General features: G+C 39.5%; 1 protein-coding gene across 3 annotated transcripts; it reads right to left on the bottom strand.

Annotated features, from left to right (window-relative positions):
- Positions 1–91: 91 nt before the first annotated feature.
- Positions 92–19,332, bottom strand: igsf5a (immunoglobulin superfamily, member 5a). 3 transcript variants are annotated; one of them, XM_068721338.1, is made up of 9 exons: positions 19,110–19,332; positions 18,333–18,414; positions 16,475–16,792; positions 13,471–13,761; positions 11,994–12,113; positions 11,820–11,844; positions 11,616–11,713; positions 11,393–11,457; positions 92–951 (listed from the first exon to the last, which is right to left on the bottom strand). In XM_068721338.1, exons 2-9 carry the CDS (start codon positions 18,397–18,399, stop codon positions 931–933), a joined length of 1,005 nt encoding a protein of 334 aa, XP_068577439.1. In that variant the 5' UTR covers positions 18,400–18,414; positions 19,110–19,332; the 3' UTR covers positions 92–930. The 3 variants fall into 3 exon arrangements, with proteins under 3 accessions (XP_068577439.1, XP_068577438.1, XP_068577437.1); XM_068721337.1 differs by lacking the exon at positions 92–951 and adding an exon at positions 8,554–9,798 and having other exon boundaries at positions 11,616–11,710; XM_068721336.1 differs by lacking the exon at positions 92–951 and adding an exon at positions 8,554–9,798.
- Between the last annotated feature and the right edge of the window lie 1,369 nt (positions 19,333–20,701).

A 20,701-nucleotide genomic window follows, 5' to 3' on the forward strand; every position in this document is an offset into this window, starting at 1 on the left:
TCTCTCTCTCTCTCTCTCTCTCTCTCTCTCTCTCTCTCTCTCTCTCTCTCTCTCTCTCTCTCTCTCTCTCTCTCTCTCTCTCTGTGTACGCTGTGGACTAGCCCATCGTATTTTCAATAATCTGCCACTTTATTTGGCTTGTTTTCAGTTCATTGTTGGCAGTGGAGGGGTGATGAAAATGCAGGGAAAAATACTGAAACACATTCACCATTGAGTAAGGAAGACATTAATCCGAACAAATTGACCACTGGGTGTGAAATTGCAGTCTGCACATGTGTTAAATAGCCTTACAAACCCATTAAATAAAGCATTAATTTGGACCACCACAGCCTGTGGCTACATCTTTTCTCTTCATGTAACCTATTATACAGTACAAAGTGAGTCAGAGGGTGTATTGCTTTTCCTGGACATCTGCATGCAGACACCCCCACACTGACTGACTACATGTTTATAAATGGAATCATCCTCACTTGGACTTCTTTGGATGTTTGAGACCTGTGAATCACAGTAGATGCATTTAAGGATGCAGATTTTTTGGAACAAATCAATCTAAATTAAGCATAAATATGAACCACACAATAACTTTTTACTGTGACAAACCTAAATCCCCCCAGGTGCGTTGTTAGGATAATAGGGACATGCCAAACAAATCATTGACATGTTCATTTAAAAAAAAAAAAAAGCACCAGTCTGGTATGGGGAAGGATATGAGAACAGTAAGAACAAATAGAACCGCGTCCACCATGTGTAAGAGAAAGGTGCTGTAGTGAAGGAGGACACAAATACGTCCGTGATCGCTGTGAGGAAGTTGCAGGATTCCATAAGAGACGGGAGAGATGCTGTGCATAACAACCGTTGTCGTGGTGCTTTACCGGCCGAAGCTCAGTGGCCGTTTGCATGGAAGTCGCATGACATCTGGGCAGGTGTTTGTCAGGAGGCACGTGGGAGACTCTGACCCAAGGAGGAAGGAAACACAACACATCATCATCATCTTCAGACTCAAACCATCCCCAGCTTTGCTTTTAACCCAGCAGTGTTTATGGATGCGATGTGATGGTAGCAGCATGGTGATGATGGCGGGGATGCTTTGCAGCAGCAGGCCCTGGGAGGCTTGTGGAGGTAGAAGGGAAATGACTACAGAAAAATGCAAAGAGAGAACTGCTACTTTGGAGTAGATTGATTCTCCCATCAATGACGCCACACATCAAGGCAAAGCGGCACAGGAATTGATTCAGCGTAGTCCTGAAGTGGCGTATATGACAGAACTTCACGGTTGTTATGACATCTGACTCATCTAACTGAGTCTGAGCACTTTTGCAGAGAAGAACTGGGGCAAAAAAGAGTGTAAGGTGCATACTAACTATTGACTTGACTGGAGCGAATACTGAATTATCTCACGTTTTTAATTTCTTCTTAATTTGGATGCATTTCAAGAGGCGGATTTTCATTTTTTGACATTAAACCATACAGCTGGTGCTGTATTATCTTTTTTATTACTATCAGCAAATCCAATTAAAGACCTCTCAAGAGGACTCTCTACTCTCCAGCGAGCAAAAATGCTGAGCTGTCTCGGAATAATCTATGGCGATGAAAGAACACGTCCGACAGTATGCTCCTTCATATGTTTTTAATAGTTTATAGACCATGCACGCTAGAGTTCTATAGCAATTTCAGACTGGGGCTACACACACAAAATTCTTTGTCCGTTTTTGTGCTCATATTTTGTCCGTCCTCAACAAATGCAGTTCTCTTTAAATGCTTTTATTGATTTGGCGGAGGACACCCACATCTTTCTCTGTGTGAGTGTGTGTGTGTGTGTGTGGACAGTCATTAATCAAGCTGAGTTTGGCACACGCTAAGTCACATTTTAATCAGAGCACTCGGCTACTTTGAGATCCAACAGAGCCGGTGTCCCTCAGGATTCATGTTTGGGGCCTAATTGATCACCAGCCACTCTGAGCATCGATTCGTTTGGACTGCCCGTAGACACAGAATCTCATCAGCTACGAATTAAAGCTTCACTATTCATCAGTTCACATCATTATTACAGAATTTGATAAATAAGTTATGCCAATAATGTTTTTCAACATGAGCCATGACCTACAGACAACCCCTCATACTATTGTTGAGAAATGTATGTAAACTTGGAGATTAACTAACGTGACAGAATGCTGTGGGTTTGTAAGTAAAAGAAATGCAGGGAGTGCATTCGAAGCACTCATCTCCCACCACAAAAAAAGTGTAATATTTAGTTTTTTAAGTCTTTGAACTCATTGCTCGTCAATGTGAGAAGACTAATGCTTTGCATTCAACTAGAAATGATTCCATTTCAAGCAGCTTCTTCAAAGAGAAGAGAGGCTCCAGCTTTACTAGACGGGCACACGACCACAGTCACTGTGGAACGTTTCAGCTGCCTTTAACAGATTTTTATTTTTTTTTAACAGATTTTGGGATAAAGGAGGTTCTGTCTATTTTTTCAGTGAGATGATTCAGTTCATCACAGGACTGAATCATAACAAAACAAACGTATCCAATCTTTGCAGAAAATGGGACCAACACAGCAAGTAAAAAGGTGTGACAATAAGTGGCCTTTCTTTATGTGAAATGTGAGAAATATATAAGGCGATGGGGGCTCCAAGGCCAAAATAACAGACAAAAGAAACCCACACTAACTAGAAAATAAAACCATTATTGTACTGAATCAAACAAAAAGACTAATCCCTGGAGAGACAGGAACAGGAGACAAGGAGAAGCAAAATAGAGAACCCACTCGGCTTCCTGAATAAAGTTGCCAAGACTGACAAAGACAAAGGCTCAAGGATTAACAGAGCTTTTTCTGAGTAGATATAAAGCTCCACTGATTGCTGAATGAGTTTCAGGTGTGGGTGATCAGGCACTGACAGACAGCTCTCTTCCAAGAGAAAAATCAGTGGGCGTAACACTGCTAGAATAACAGTGGATCAAATGACGATGTGAAAGATGTTGCTTGTACTGACAAACACACAGATGATTATCACCTGTGTGTAGTTTTTGGTGTCTTTCGGCACACTGTTTTGGTTTTCTGGCCAGCAGCTTTACTGTTTTGGTTGACTCTCACAGCTCTCCTAACATATTTTTTGTCCGTCATCAAATATAGCAGCTTGGTCAGTTGCCCTACGCTTCAAACTATGATGCTCTGAGGTTCCCCTCTAGCTTCAGTTTCCAGACAGTTACTCTGTGTTTTTTCAAAATAAACTTCTGTGTTCACAGGAAACAACTTGGTTAGATTTAGGAAAAGATTGTGGATTGGGTAAAATAAGTACATTTGTTAACGTAGCTTAGTACTTGTGAATTTTAACTTACGCTCGTACAATAACTCAATGTGTTTTTATATCTATCCATTCACCCTGACCTCCACCCTATGAGGACTTTGTTGCTCTTCATACTATGCCACCTGACTTCTGCCTTTACTCCTGCCCTACGGCCACCTAAAGCAACATAGTTTGAAGCGTGGGGCCACTGACCATGTAACAAAAGATAAAATAGTTGCCGTCTTGGAAACACATGTTGAACTGCATTGTTAAACTGACCATGATTGTTTCTGGGAACACATTCCTGTTGTAATCCCCTCTACATATTTATGCTGATTATTAAACTGTAAAACAAAATGGAAAAAAACCTAAGTTGTGGGTCTGGAAGATATCTGTTTTTTTCCTGCATGGTGAACACAATTATTGTAAAGACACCCGTATAGTACTGTGTGCATATTAGTGAGTCATTGTCACTGCTGGCAAGAATCAAAGGCAATCACAGGATTCCCTTAAACAGCTCGGACACGTTTTCATTTGCAGCACGTCGATCGATGCGGTCATTAAAAGAGCTGCGGTAGATAAGAATGTAAAATAATGATGCAAACAAGGCTGACAGGGATCTACTGTCATGAGTCAGGGCTCAGGTCTGTAGACGGGACATTTATTTTAGAAAAAGCGAGGGCTCATTACGGTGCCATAGTTTAACTCTGGCATTCATTATCACTTTTTGAGGCATTGGTGCAAAGAAGCCAGACCTCACAGTAGCTGTGAAGACTTTGTGTTACAGCACACAGGGAGGTGACTTTGAATCATAATCACTTTGCTTTCTGGAAAGTAAATTACAACAAGAACACATTAATCTACATATCCATCCAGGGGGTTGCAGAGAGATTCGGATGCAGCCAGTGGTAGCTGTTGATGAACATGTTGGCTTTTGCAGGGATCAAATCTGCAAACTCTTTCTAAACTCTAAACCTCCTGCCTCCATGTACTGAAGACATATTGACAATCTGACAAAGTGAGCACTTAGCTGTGCTGCAGCTTTGCACGCCAAGTTGCAGTGTTATCCATTACTAGATGCATGGAAACCCCCCCCACGCCTCTCTCTATGTCTGTCATCCAGCTTCACTCTGGCTCTTATAATGTTGCTGAGGCATTTTTAGATAATAGCTGCTACCTTAAGACCTGCTATGTTTGGTATTGCTTCTCTGAAGAAGCATCTTTTTTTTCATAAAAAGGGTAACTTGTTACGACAGTTTTGATTAGTGCATCACACTGTGCGAGGTAAGGGCTAAATCTGTCCCATCTGCATTGCTAATATGATAAGTCAGCATAACCTCACAGCATGATACAATGAATTCCACCATGATATAAAGAATTAATGATTTTTTTGTGACTATCACACTCAGACAATGTATCAGATTGTTCTTGTTTTTGATCTGTGCTGAACTCAGTCAGTCAACCCTGATTATATATTATCTCTACTCTTCATTTCTATATACAGTGTGTGGTGATGCGTGACTATTGTTAACATACTGTCAATTTTGCCCTGCAATTTCTGCTCCCCGAGACAAATCCTTGAGCAGACTAAGAAAGTAAAAACATCTCCATAGCAACCGTCATCAACCACCATTGATTTGTTTTGCCCTTTTTCCTTGAAATCATTGCAGCTCAGTGTCATTTATGACCGAGATACTACAAAATAAAACCCTCTACTTATAAAAGTATGAATAAAATGACAAGAAAAATTAAGATAAAGGTAAATAATCCAACATGCATGAAGGAACAACAGAAGTCTTGCCCAAAGAAATGGTTAACAGCTTAGATGCTGATTTTAAAGGTGCAACTGTTGCTTTTTACTTAATCTTAATTACTTAATTTTAATTAAGATAATCATTAGTAGCGGCCAATATGTTACAATTTAAGCCCGTCTGGTCAACATAGAGCACTTTTACTTTGTATTATGTTCTGACAGGACAGACTGTGGCAGCGGGAGGCATGCGTGTCATCCCGGCTCCCTGCACAGAGCCAATTTGGGGATTGAGGTCTGCTTTGGGAGATTAATTTGCCAGACATTTCTTATGTGATAATAAAAGTGCTTAGGGAAGGGCCCTGAAAGCCAGCATGACTTGACAAGCCACACTATATATGGCTTATCAATAGTCATTACCACAGCTTCATTTTATTAGTTGTTTCATTAACTCTTTCAGCTACTGCCAGCCTGCTGCTTAAGTGAGTATATATCTAGAGCCAAGAAAGCACTATTTTTATTTCTGCTCAAAGCATAAAATTTCAGTGCTGTAAATAATATTTACATCAACAAGCCAAAAAAGCTACTACTGCTTTACCTGAAGTTATTTCAAACAATGTTAGTGTCTCAGTAGAGACCTTGTAAAAGTTTCTCTCATGTTTATCGCATTTCAAATATAGAAACATAAACAGAGCAGGTAAGCAGTTTCCCTGACTTAAAGGGTTCTTATTGCAGGCTGTAAGAGAGGAGCCTCCATCGAGACAAACATTCTCAGCATGTCAGGCTGACACAGCAGCACTCTAATGTACATCACTCCCGTCATTTGTCCAGACACAGAGACGCAAAACTGACATTATGCTTACAGTGGGCATGTCTGCAGAGCTGTACACTGAATGATGGTAAAACCCTGTATCCATCCTTTCTCTGCTAAATCCTGGTTGCTGTGTAGCAGTGAAAGTGGCCAAGACAGAACTTTAGCATAACTATATTGTTTGGTTTACTGTTGCTAGATGCAGCAGGCAGCTGTTTTCTAAAAAAATTATTAAAAAAAACTACCCTACTGTTTAGCACCAAACAACAGAGAGACAAAGTTGCTAACTCTGATCATAGTGGAGCATGTAACGGCTAAAAAGGCCTGATCTTTTATTCTCGGTAGTTGGTGGAGACCAAAACAGAGCTAAAAGAGAGTGAATCTTGGACTTACATTCGCCAGGTGGCCCGAAACACAACACAGTATGCATGCTATAGTTGCTCTGAATTATGAAGAATTTAAGTTTAGAAAGCATTCCTAGTATGTTTAATAACACCCCTAGTGGTGGATATCTTTTGTCAATGTTTATTTATAAGTTTTAAGCCAAAGGTATTATTAAATAAAGTGTCATAACATGTTTAATTGTAGAAGTGTTAAACCATAAAAGCATAACCATTGAATATATTAAACTAAAGGTATAGTGTTGAGCCGCGAGGGAGAGACAGGGACCTTTTGAGATAGGCTTTTCAGATTCGTAAGCAACCATATGGTGATGAGTTTGAAGAGGTCGACTTCAGGAATGTGAAAAGGTGTGAGCCAGCGGGGGAAGGGTACCTGCTGGCCAAAGGAAGATGACCACAGGACAATGGGCCATAGGCCAAGGGGAAGCGTATTGGATTTCAGCCAATCACAAAGCTGATAATGGACTTTTAAGTTTCAGGCGGGGACTTTAAAGTATAAGACATTGTTACCGAGGTTTTCTCTTCAGTTCTCGTTGCTGGCCGTGTTGCAGAAAATCAGGCAGCTGGCCTGTTGGATGGGGGCGCGTTAACTCTGATCCGCGGAACATATTCTATCGATAGTGTACTTCAGTTTGTAATTGTATAGCTTCTGTTTGTTATTAAATATTTTTTGATTTGATTTTAACTTGGACCAGCTGATTTTTTGGCCCTACTCTGCTGCCAAAAGACGCAGCAGTAGGAGACATGCGGCCTTCCTTTGTCTAAGAGAGAGTTGACACCCTTTTTTAACAGTATCTGCGTAAGTAACCATGTTCTTGCTAACCAGTTAGCCATTGACATTATCAAGTGATAATATGTAGATGTTTTCAGCCTGGTTCAGCTCCTCCCAAGTGGCCACAAAAACTGATAATGCAGGTTTAAGTAAACCAAGGGTATAATAATCTATATTGAAGAGAAAATCATTTAAAGCCCATCAAACTATTACTGTCAGTTTCTCTATATAGTGAATAAAATCATGAATAAAATCATAATTAAATCAAAATAGTTCTCATTGAATTGGTGAGTTGAATTGAAAGGATCCATCCAAGCACCATTGTTGGACCACCAAGAAGAGATGTGTCCATGTCCCTCTGTGAGCCTTGGACAAGTGAACAGCTGGTGATGACACCTTTCCGGTGCAGGAACCTTTCCAGGAACCCAGGGAATCTGCTGACTCAAGCCTCAAATCTGCTACAGCTTGTGTAGTGGCTGAAGCAAACTTATAACCAAGAGGCAGACCCTCCAAACATCCACTCAGACTTGCGGTGGCTATTTGAAAAAAAGATAACATTAAATCCAATCACCAATCAACTAATTAAATGAAACACCTAATTAACTGGCCCGATGGTGTGGAACTCTGCCATTGCACAGTGAATATCACGTTATCACTTAATTGATCCACATTAAGAGATGCCATCTCTGGCTTATATCTGATCCCAAAGCTCAACTAGGGTGGGTTTGTTCCCTGCTGGTGCATCTTGGCCAACAAGTCCAGTAATTTGTGTCCTGGCCAAGTAAAGGTCATTGGGGTTCAGCTGGCTCAGCAGCGCAAAAACCATGCTGAGTGGTCAGACTGAAACTGACTTCATTAGACAGTAGAGAATAGATGCATTTCCATGATAGATACGCTTTGGATCAGTTATTTCCAACCTCTTCGACCCTGAATCACCAACTGCATCAGTCTTCGAGTTTTTTCTTGTGTTATTTGAATATTGTAGAGTCCCAAATAATAAAATAATCAAGTAAATTAGGTGAATAAATAGAAATAAAATCTGAAAAGAAACATCCAAGTCAGAACTTCCATTGGAAATCTGATGATTTAACTCTCGTTAATTAACCTTTCAATACATAGATTAGTTTATTTATTAATTTAACAAGTCAAAAAACCAAGGTTGAATACCATTGTGCTAAAGTAAAAGTAATTTGCATCCACATTTGTAGTAGCTCCTTCCTATCATGAATAAATGTGTATTTGTCTAAAAAAGAAAACTGAAAACGTGGCTTTGGCACTCTGGTAAATTAATCCAAGAATTTTAAAACTTAAGGATAATAAAGAAAGGTAGACGCAGCTCATATGTTTTTCAATAAAAGTGGATTTGGGAAAATATTTTTTGCCTGGCGTGAAACAATGTGTGCACAGCTCATCTCACTCTATTATTTGTAAAATGCATCATCCATACCTCCATTCCCTTTTCTGCAGATAGTATAACTATCACCTATAATACATGCTGAGTATATAGGGGAAATAAATATGCTACAGGGGTTATAAAAGTAAGTTTAATTGCCTATATTTTCAATATTTATCTAGGCAGACATACTGTGCAAAAATAATTCAACGGTCTAAATTAGAAATTCAGATCATTAATATAGCTTTAAACAATGATTTGCTATAGGAATGTTTACCTGAAAATGAAGTCACTGTTGTAATCTCTGTGTTCTGTTTACATAGCCAGGCTGTCAGAGCATGCTTTTAGTGCATGTGAGTCTCTCTGTTGGTCCCCACTGGCTAGCTAATGGCCGCCGCTCTGCACTGCGCTCATACGGCGGTTACAGCTGGTAACGCCGCCCGAATCCACAGTGTCGTCGTGGAAGTGTAGCGCCCACCCTCCGGTCATCCCTCAGGTAAAGACTGTTAGCTCTGTCAGCACTATTCCTGTGGTTTGCGCTGTTAGCACCGTTAGCTACTAGCCAACGGCTCAGCCGTCACCATATCGAGAGCTGTGTGGAGGCAACAGATATATTAAGCACCTTTAATAAATTACAAACTTTTATGATGGGCTAACAATTCATATATGTGAAATGTTTTTCATGGTGACTATTTCAAACACTGTATGTATTGGTTAACTCATTATTTCATCACATCTTAAAAATAGGCCACCGAGCAGAGAAGCATTAGATTTAGCATTACACTTGCAGATGTGGGGGAACAAAGTAGGTTTATGATGGTCCCTTTTATATATATAATATTTGATTTGATTTACATAACACAGTAATACAAATATATTGCTTAATATAAACAGCCATAGCAATTCAACTAAAATATAGCCATTCCCGTTAGTCACCGACATGAGACCAACCAAAACAGGTAGTGCTGGTACAGCCTCAATCCCTGCTCCAGTTGTGAGTGTTAGCAGTCTTCACCTGGTCTGCGATGATACTGCTACTAAGAGGGAATATATTTCCCACAATTCAGAGAGTTTACATTCTGCACATACAGCTTTATACAGGCAGTGCACTAAATACATGTCCCCCACGTCTCATCTGCCAAAAGTCTTTGGTCTAGGCAGATTCAGTCCTTCACACCTTTCTCCAATGTTTGGAGACCAAAACCAGCGAAGCTCCAAGGTGCTGTGCAAGTCTGTTCCAAAACTCCTAAACGTTTTGGTCCTCTCCCTGTCCTTACACAATGGTGACATGTCTGTGTTTCCTGACGCCTGATTCACCCACAGTGATGTGGGCACCACTATAACAATTTTCAGCCTGGTTAGTGTTCACAGCATCAGCCACCTAAAAAAATCAAAAGCAACACACATTTGACATTAATAATGGATCTAATTTGCCTCCCAAAGATAGCAACGACTTCAAACAGTGTAGACTCATATTTCACCGGCCTTTCCCTCTTTGTGGTTTCAAATAAAAATGTATCCAACACATAAAATGTGCAACTATATTGCTCCACTCGAAAGGCAATTCCCTTGGAATTACTAAGCTGTAATTGTGGATTCTAATAATATACTGTTTGAGGTACCTCATTCATCACTGAAATTAGTTGAATGATCAAGCAATGAGTGTGTACTGTGCCATGCCTGATAAATGCCACTTAAAATGATTAGCATCTCTATAATTAAAGATAATAAATGCACATGGCTGGTAATTTGTTTATTTCATTTGTAAGAGCCATGTTAAGGGATCCATATAAATCACCACCTCTCACGTTTCCTAAAGACTTGTAGAAGCATAGAGCATGAGCTCATAGGGGAAGGATCACTTTTGAAAGTGTTTCTCTCACAACTCTATTTACTGGGAATAATGTATGGAGTATGGCAGTGCAGTGTGGGACAGTACAGGCAACACATCATAGATTCTGGTTTTTACTTCTCCCGTGCAATATCTCAAAAATATTTAAAAGAATTGCTGAGTCACAAACTGTTTCAATGTCTGTTTTGGTTGTTTTAGTTATATTTTATGATAAATATCCACAAGACTAATGACATTCCCACCAGCCTCAGCTGTACTTTGTGTTCAGTGCAATTTAGTAAATGTTAGCATGCTAACGCACTAAAGTAAGATGGTGAACATGGGAGTTATTATTTCTGCTAAACGTCAGCATGTTAGCATGCTGACTTTAGCATTTAGCTCAAAGCACTGCTTGAAATTAAAAAGACACATTCCAAATGATACCAATTTAGGTACTGTGTAAAAGTTACTAGTGCGGGGAAGGGAACTAAAACTTGTATTTCAGTTTTCAAAATTCCCTTGCCAGCATTATCAATATTGTACTTGGATGCTACTTTTGACTGCAACACCCTCCCCCTAATGTCTCTGAATATAGAACTGGTTTTGTACAACTCGTTAGATAATTAATAACTAAAAAGGCAAAGCATATCAATGCCCAAATAAGAGGTGAAATTAGCAATTAGCAAACATAACAAAAGACAGATATTTAATTATATGGCAGGCTAACTTTTGCTATGATGCAGGAGGAAGTGGTGGAGGGAACGTCTTTTGGTAGGAATAACATTTAGCGTGATGGGAAAAAGTAATCCCTGAAACAGAGACAGCATCATTGTCCCTATACCGAAAAGCACACGCACCTCAATTGAGATCACTTGGTTTCTGTCTGTGTTTTTAAGATATTAAGAAAACCATTCCAGGTCCCCCCTCCAAAAAAGTAACTAACCACCCCTGTACTTTGTGTACAGTCCCTAAGCCAAACATACATGGAAGAGGACAGTTCTCACAGCTTAGCTCTTTGTTTCCTTCCCACCAGATGTATTGTCTATAAACGACGGGTACGTCTTTACTCCCACCCCTATGACCTAACAGGGTCCATTGTATACCATTTTCTACTGCTCATCGTGTACCACTAAAACAACCCTACCTTATAAACTTTGGAGCCGTTTAACTGGGAAAAGCTGCTGTCAGTGAGTTCGCTGGGAGCGACACCTGTGGAGAACAACAACGGAGAAGAGAGACGGGAGAAAGAAGTTTTGACTTTACTGTGTCACAAGTAGATACCAGCTTAGTAAAGCATGGTAGCATATGGCGATAGAGTGCCAAGTTGTGAAAGATTTTTTTGTGTAAATGCACTTAAATTGTCTTACTTGTTTGACCCTCCGGCACGTATCCTGCGTTCTCTTGACCCTGTCTCTGTCCGGCTGCGTTGACACCGCTTATCTGGCTGTGTGTCCTCACTCTTCTGCTACAAACAAACAGAGGATTTTGTATAGAAACATGTAGAAGCACGTGTTGTTAACTCGATTTAAGAATTATTGACAAAATATTGATCATATTTGGCGCCTTCTTACCTCATTTCATCCTGGTAGTTGGGTTCTGGGGAGCATTGTAAGATAGCAAATTAGTCGATGGGAATGTGACATACGTAACTATTTGCTGAGGACTACATGTGAGGGGTTTGATTTTGCATTTGTGATTTTGGACATACCGTCTAATAAGTTAGACAGATTTAATGAGGGCCTTACGTTTTTCTTCCCTGCGCTTGTAGCAGAAGATGATTCCGTTGATGAGCAAAACCAGCAGAGCAAAACCTCCGATGGACACGACCACAGCAATCAGCACGGTCCAGTCAGGAGGCTTTGGAACTGTCGCAGAGAGGACAACCAGCATTCAGGGGGAGACTCAAAGACTTAAGAGCCTATTATTGTTTCTATGTGTTTCTTATGTTGCTGCCTGTCTTGGCCACGTATCCCTTGAAAAAGAGATTTTTAATCTCAATGGGACTCTCCTGGTTAAATAAAGGTTTGATTGTCAAATTAAACGTTCAAAACGCAAATACTGACCACACCCAAAACGAGAAAAGAAGCACAACATTCACTGTGAAGTACACTGAAAACACACAAAGCGGTACAAAGTCTACATTTCTATTGCTATTTTCTCTAATAAATTTTGTTTAGATGTGTCCAAATAAAACACGTTTCTCATGTCAGTCCCGTTAAGGTACTTTTTTTATACAGCATGTCTTAAATGTTTGTTTTTTTAAATTCAATTAAAAAACCTGTGGAATGGAGAGGTGCTATTTGTGGATCCTCAGACATCACATCATCCTAGATCAGGCAAAGCAGTAACGTGCAGTGTTGTAGTACTCGAGATTGGCCTTGATCTCGAGACCGGTCTCAAGACCACTTTTTGAAGGTCTCGGTCTCAGAATCGAACATATTTTTACCCTGCCTCGTCTCGGTCTCAGACAAAGAAGATTTTATTTCAAGACCACAACTGCAGGGATTCCATTAAACTGCCTAGGCATTGTCTGATTTATTTGTTTACATCATTACTGTAAGTGCTCATAGAACAAAGGAACATTCCAAAACACAAAATTCACTACAATGCCTCTTGATTATTTTGTCATGGTACACTTATAGAAACACAATGTATATATGGCAAACGAAAGAGGTGAATGAATGAAAGGAATCTTTATTTGTTTTCTGTGGGGGGTTTTATGGGAATGTGGATCCTTCTGTTTGCATGTTCCCTATTTTGTTGAAAGTGTGTCATGCAGTGTGGGACTGGCACTGGTCTCTGTATCCACCCCTTAAGGTCTTGGTCTTGTCTCGGGTCTCGGTACACTCTGGTCTTGGTCATGACTTGGTCTCGCTTTAAGTGGTCTTGACTACATCTTGACCAGTCTTTAGCCATGCAAATATTAACATGCTACACGTACATGGTCAATATTTCACCCGCTAAACATCAGCATGGGACAGTTGTCATTTTGAGCATGTTAGCATTTAGCTCAATGCACAGCTTTGCCCAAATGCTGCCCCACAGCGCCCTTATGGTGTAGCAGCAGACTTGGTCTTATTGAACCTTTTCACATCCTACCCTTGTGTTCAATGGGCAACTAACTAAGCAGAAAAACTATTTTTCTTCTTTCTTTCTAGCGGCAGAAAGGCTGGGAGGAGGTTTTGTGCCAGAAACATAGAAAGTTGTGGAAGATCTTCTTACCAACCACCAAGAAGACGGAGCTGAATTGCGGGCTTGTTAGTGACAGCACAGTCGCCCGACACTCCACCATGGCATTGCTGACTGCCTGGAACTTCAGGACGCTGGTGGAGTTGAAGGTATCCCCATCAGCCATGCTGGTGGTGTTGTACAGGCTGCTGCTCACAGCTTGGCCATTTCGGGTCCAGCTGACAGTAGGTGTGGGGAACCAAGCAGTTGTTACACACTGGAACTCCACCTGCTGGTGCCGCACCACCGTCACGTTTCCCCCGTTGACGTTGACTGTACCGCTCTCTGAGAAATAAAGACAGGCACAGAGGAGAGGTGAAGTCAAGGTATGCATCATGCCTTCAGGAGCGGTAGTGAGAACATGTAGTGTCCCTGTGTGTTGGTTGGCTTCACTGCTCCATGCTAACACTGGGAAGTGATAATAAATGGCTGAAAAATAATAATAATAATGATAGTTTCAGACAGTTCAGTGATCTCTAAGTCAGATAAAAACATGGTTAGCTAAGAGTTAGAATGGATACACAGGGGCACACGGATCATTTTCATGTCAGCATTCCCGCAATCAGGTAAACTAATGAGTCGGTCTAAAAAAAAGTATTCTCTTCATAAGAAACTTTCTTTAGTTTGCCGTTAAACAATGTTTGCTATTGAACTTGTAGTGTCTCATTAAAGTTGTTAAATTCGAAACTCAGCGCTTTTACTGACTCTCAATGTTCTCAAAATGGAGATGGCTGCGCCGGACGGGAAAAGTGCTGACGGCAGCTTCTGTCAGGACAGGGTTATCAACTATAACCGCCATATGAAAGCAGTGCAGAGGGGCACAAATGCACTTACATGGACTAAAAGGCACGCGCAGTCGACTCCACTACATAATCAAAGCACAGAGAAACTCTGATTACAACACTGTTGTAAAACCTCTTGCATATGACAGTCAATCGTTTATTCAAACCACTTTCATTCTCTTTCTAACAGGTTAACTGGACAGTTTTTCGTTGATCGCACAAATTTCTGTTTTGTCTGTAAGCCTGTTTTTTGATCTTATGCTCTTTCTTCAGTTTGTTTTTGTTTTTCTTCTGAGGTTAAGATGACAGATTTGCATGCTCCGGAATCACACAAAAATACCACGTAACACCCTTCTATCATCAAATCACAAATGTTTTTTCTTCCTGCATCAAACACAATTTTGATTTGATCTAATTCTAATATTTCTATCTTTATTGTTCACAATAAAGATAGAAATACCCTAAATTATCGTAAATTTTTCATCAAACCCATATTTTTCTTTCTTTGCTCGTTTTAGAACCTATCTTTTATTATTATAGTTATTTATTATTTTGATCTAAAAAGAAGAAGAAGCTCTTTTAGCTATCAGTACAAATAACAAATCTGTCTTTAGATTAATCTCTTTTAGTTACTGATAGCTGCAAAATAAAATCTCTTCTTTTGTTCACTAATTGAGTTTAGGCTTCCTAGAAACCAAGGTATTTTAACCTAATAGCTTTTTAGATTGTTAATCTCAGGTGTACATCACTCTCATTGTTTTTAGGCTTCCTCGAAACCAAGGCTCACAAAAACTAATAGATTTTTAAATTCCGCGAATTTCAGGTGCTTATCATACCCATTGTTTTTTGGCTTCATCAAGGATCACAAAACCTAATAAAAAGTTGAGATTCCGCAAATCTTCGGGTGTTTATCAGTACCTAGGCCTTAGCTATTTAAGATTGTCTCTTTAAAATCTTAGGTCAACCCCCTATTTAGTCCCTAGAACTAAAAGTATAATTTAGTTTTTATTTAAGATCTTAAGGATACGCCAATATTTCATTTAAGATTTAAGTTTGTAAATCTTAAGGACCCAATTATTTAATTCAATAACTCAAAGTACTTCATTTAAGATTGTAAGTCTTAAGAATGCTAGTTTTCCTGTAATGATTCTTCTACTGGCTCGGTTCACAAAAAAGGGTCTCGTCACTCCGTCTCCTCTACAGCAGAATCCTGGCTTCCAAAATGCCAAGTACTCTCATGTGAGAATAGGGTGGAGGTCTTTGTCAGGAGTCCTAAACTCCCCTGTGCACAGTTTCAGGTTCAAAAGCTGAAGAGAAGTGGAGGTATTGAGACCCGGCTCGAAAGGACCAAGTTATGTTAGAGAAATTCACTCGAAGCCGATGTAAAAGTAATTATCACAGGACATTTATTCTTGCAATTTGGAGACAGAGTAGAAACACATACAAGTCATGTATCAAGGCTGCTCAGAGGGATGTCTCTGAGTCTCTGATATTTATACTTCGGATAACACACAAGTGCGTTTGCACAGTATAATTTGCATAAAGCTAAGTCGTGGCATGTCTTGAACTCGTCCCTTCCGCACAAGCAAACGTCATCTTGACGTTTAGTAAGATATACAATCGCCCCTTACAGAAGGTCACAGTGACTGCTAAACGAGGAACATCTGAGATAGCAAGTGTGAAGAGAGTTCACACAGTAGCCACAGACTTCACGGAGCCTTGTATGTTAAACAGTAAGAACTGATCATTCTAAAAGTTATTTTTCTCCGACAAACACACACAGAGGGAGAGTGACTTCATTCTCTGCTCAGGTACAGGACATTACTCCACTATATCTTTACATAATTAACAGTGTTTTGCTGAGTTTAATGCTCTAAATCTCATATAGAGAACCTTTTAAATCCCTTTCCAGAAAAGCAACCAACTGGCTAAACTGGCAGGTTTTTTGAGTGGGTTCATTAGCTTTGGGTGCAGGTTTTGCTACATGCGAGGAGACTCTGTATGAAATCATTGAAGTCTCAATCAATAAGATTGAGCTCCGTCACTTTAATAATCAATATCCATTCACAGCCAGACTGGAGCCCAGATGTTTCACAGTGAGATTACCTGAAGGTGATCTGACCACAGTGAGGTCAGAGGTCAAAAGAGAGCCACAAAGCAACGCGTATCTCTCAACCTACCAAACCTAAGCAACCGCTGCCTGATGATGACCCTACCTTGTACGTAAAGATGTGCCGTCTTCGATCCATAATCACCCAGCACCCTGCAAACGACCAGGCTGGCATCACCACTGCGGGTGACGTTATGGATGGTGAACTCCACACAGCTGATGTCAACACTGGAGCAGAACCTGGCGGAGAACTGCTCTGAGGACGAGGTTATGTTACCGGTGACGGGGAAATTGAGGACCAGCAATCCTCCGACAGTCCAGGTCATGACCTGCCAGTTTCCTTGCACAGTGGCGTTGAATTGCGCATCAGAGCCTTGAAGCACTGTTGAATTCAGCGGCTCCAGCTGGAACTGTCCCGACACCGCTGAATGTGAAAGAGACGACATGTCAGGCAGGAATTACTTGAGTTTAGAAGGTCTTTGGATGTTGTTGTTATGGCACAGGACTCTTTAGTTGCATCTTGCCCTCTTTTTCTATAAAGGAATTACTTAAAGACGGGATTTGGGTTTAAATGATAGACTGAAAAAAATATGGTGATGTCATAGTCTCTGTGACGTCACCCATAGGTTTCATGAAGCTACATTTCTCAATTCAACTCTCTTAATTTGTAACAAAAATAAATCCATTACTAAAATTGACTCTGAGATGTTTGCCTGAAGAAGCCTGCCACTAAAGTAATTATTATTTTTAGATTTTAATACATTTTTCAATTAGAATTTGTACTATACCCTCCGATGAAGTAATTTGTTAATGCATTTTAAATGTTTTATATCAAATATAATACACTTATTTATATATATATATACAGCTATATAAAATGAAGAAGAAGAAAAAATAATTTGTGGCCCAAGCTGTAGTCTACTACAGGTTTCTGTGTGATTGCAGCACATTGCAGGTGGAATGGAATGCAATGTAAGAAAAAAAACAAGTCTGGCAACATTGGCTGAGCTTTTTCTTTAATTCTGGACAAAGAGAAGGCCGGCATGTTATAGAGGCACATGTCGCTCTTTGTTCAAATTAGTGCTTGAGACATATTTGAGTTTGCTCAAGGTACGTGAACATTACAAAGGTCGTGGATTTTGTTTTGTTGGTTCTTGACAAGGCTGAAACTCAAACACAACCTCAATCTGGACTGATCCTTCACGTGTCGAGAGTCAAAGCTCAGTCTGAGCATGTTTCCTTGGAAGTGTTCTTGCTGTTTTTGCATCCTTTAAGAGGAAGCAGAAGAAAAGCTGCTCTGGCCAAGACCATGTACATTTTGATGAGGACTGATTAGACTTGCCACAGTTTGGTTTGGTTCAGCTTTTCTTTTTTTTCTTCAAGGCACCACCGAGGGTAATGATTAATCACTATTAAGAGCACCCAGAAAACCTGTGGGACCTGCTGTGGTGTTAAGAAAGTATTTCTCTGACTAGTCCCTGATGATGAAGAGCTTTACCCCACAGCTGTAACTTCATTCACAAAGTCATTTGAAACCCATACCCATAAATGTGGGAAGCAAATGTTAAGGACGGACAAAACTTTTTTAGGTAAAGTCTAAAATACAGTACTGCTAAAGTCACACTTGCAGTTGTTGGTTCAGTTAATTCACTCTGGATCAGGAGTGAATATGAGGGATTAAAGTAATTAAATTTCCCCACATGAATCATTAAAGTTTAATGTAGTCCTCCTGTAAGGTCGTTTGTCTCACCGGTCTGCTGTTATTAAGACTCTGCGAATGATAAATTAAACTTTTACAATGAATTGTCATAAACACTATGTGGGAAATAAGTCACAAGTGAGTATTTTGACAACAAATTGCAAGAACCCGGAAAAAAAATATTGCTCTTGCGTTTATTTATTTCTCAAAATGTTGTCCAAGTTTGCACAGACTTTGTACAATTATTTGAAAGATGAATGCTGACCTCCAGTTACACACAGTAATAAACCGATGCGGAAGAGGTCGGGCGGTGATTTCCAGGGAACAGTCATGCTAGCGTTGTCGCCCTGAAAAGACGGAAGAGACACAGCTGTGAGAATGCTCATTCTGCTGTCCTCCAAAAATGTTCAGAAAAACACTCCAAATAATAAACAGACAGAAATCACATACTTATATGTACATATTTTGGTTTGAATGATCACAAATGAGAGCTGGAGGACAATTGGATGTTAGCGGTTAACGTCTGTGAAAGTGACTACAGAAGACGGTATGATAAATTTCTCTGTTTAAAGACTAGACATCAAAAGAAGTGAAAAACTTTATAGCGGGGAGTTAAACCTGAAATAAATGACACAAGAACAAAAAACAAGCCTGGACATGTCTGTCAACAGAGGACAGGGCATCGAGAAAAGTGTCGATGACGTCTTCAATTAGCAGCTTAGCTTGATTTTAGCTTGGAGGAAGAGTTGTTTCCTCTTCTAGATAATATCTGATATGATCTGAAGGTTTTTTGATACTTCATGAAATTATGTTTGTATGAAATCTACAAGCTTGTTTCAAGATTCTATTCTTTCACAAAGGAAGTGGTCAGAGGTTTTTTATATCACTCCATCGTTCATTCACACAAAATGAATACATCAGAAATTATTAGGAAGACCTATATTATCCAGTTTTGTCACTTCTGTTTCTGTGCTTTTTCTCTGCAATCAGATTGAGTGTGATACGTGCTGTCGTCACGCTTCCATAGCTTTTCCATACTTACCAGTGTTGACACTTGTTAAAGGTTTCCGTGGATGAAATCCCTGCCTTTGTGACCAAATATTCCACAAAAACAACAGCATCTTTAGTTTAACAAACTAACTGCATGAGAGCTCCCGCCGCGGTGTGTGGAATGGATCAGAGCTTCATTTCCTGAAACAGCAGGTGAGCAGTAGGGCTCTACCTGAGGCTGTAAAAGGCTCTCACAGGGAGCAAGGTCCAGGTCCGGCCGTTGAAACTCAGACCCTTATCACCTTTGGTCTACCTGTCAGTCAGTAGTAAACCGTGTGGCTGTGGGTGTGAGGCTGACGTTTTCAGAAAAAACACGTTTGGTGGCAGAGTGTTATCACAATAGTAATTCCATGGTCCATTCTTTGAAAGTCAGACGGCTTATATCTTGTTTTATTGCCAGATACTCTTGGTGAGATGTAATATTTGTTGTACATTTTATGTAAATCTTTTCCATACATGTCACAAAAGGTTCATGTCTTCACTGTATTTTTCCATAATTTTAATTCTTACGTCATTCTGTCTCATGTAATTCTTCTAAACGAGGAGAAACAGTCCACTCCAGTTGGGGCTGTTGTTGAGAGTACAAAAACAGAGAAGGGGAATTTGTATCATATTTGATACGTGAGTTTCAGAGACCTCTACGTAATTAACATGAGCAATACTTTCCTGAAAAACCTGTTGTATACAATCCTATACATGTCTGCTACTATCTGGTGGAGTTTCCATGCACTGCAGGCAGTAGCAGGCATTTAAATTCCATTTCCAAAATGTCAGCCGTCACAAAGTGACTTTTTCGTTTTCGGCAGGCAAATCGTTGCTAATTTTGAAACAGTTACGGTAAGAATAACATTTATAGTGTTACTAATATTTCAATATGAATATTTACTGTATTGAAGCAAACTATAATTACTTCATATTTAGTTCCTTATTTTATAGTAAAATCGTGTTGAAAACATAGGTATCAAATTTGATACAGCAGGTTTATAAAGTAATAATTCACCTGTAAATCCTTGTATTGTATTTCATTGTGCACTCTGGATTATGCCATATCACAATGCCTAATACACTGTTTTGGTCATTTAATTAAACTAATTAAAAATAGTAAGATATATTGAGTGGGAATTTATGTTTTTTATGTATAAAAAAAAATCCTTGGCTATCATAATCTTTTGTTATATTGCTAATTAATTAATTAATTAATAAAAATAAAAAAAATTCAGAGTAAACAATCAGATTCAAGCACTGCACAGGCAATCACTTCTCCCATGTCTACTGTGGGAAATGTAAAGTCCATCTTTGCCTGAACAAGGACAGAAACTGTGCTTTTCCTGCCACGAGACGAAACAAACAGGTTGTAAAAAGGTTGCTGTTTGGGAAAAAATAAGAACCAAACCAACTGAAATGTTCCAAATGTTCCAAAAGCAATGAACATCATTAGTTATTGTTTCTAAAATAAACATTGTTCTGATCAATAAATTGATAAATATGCCTGATGTATCAAATGTGATACAAAAAATAGCATATATGTAAATACAAAAAAAATGGTCCAATAAACACTTCAATATCAAAAAAATCTGAATTTTC

This window comes from Cebidichthys violaceus, unplaced genomic scaffold, assembly GCF_023349555.1.
Source record: "Cebidichthys violaceus isolate CVI_PGR_0920_01 unplaced genomic scaffold, fCebVio1.0.p SCAF_27, whole genome shotgun sequence".
Classification (NCBI taxonomy): Eukaryota; Metazoa; Chordata; class Actinopteri; order Perciformes; family Stichaeidae; genus Cebidichthys; species Cebidichthys violaceus.

What these genes read in the sequence shown, in the direction of transcription:
- igsf5a (XM_068721336.1), bottom strand. Translation starts at nt 18,399, where the DNA reads ATGACTGTTCCCTGGAAATCACCGCCCGACCTCTTCCGCATCGGTTTA. An exon ending in GGCACATCTTTACGTACAAG is followed by an intron (nt 13,762 to 16,474) that starts GTAGGGTCATCA and finishes TTTATTTCTCAG; the next exon opens with AGAGCGGTACAGTCAACGTC. An exon ending in ACGGCTCCAAAGTTTATAAG is followed by an intron (nt 9,799 to 11,392) that starts GTAGGGTTGTTT and finishes TGATTTTTTTAG; the next exon opens with GTGGCTGATGCTGTGAACAC.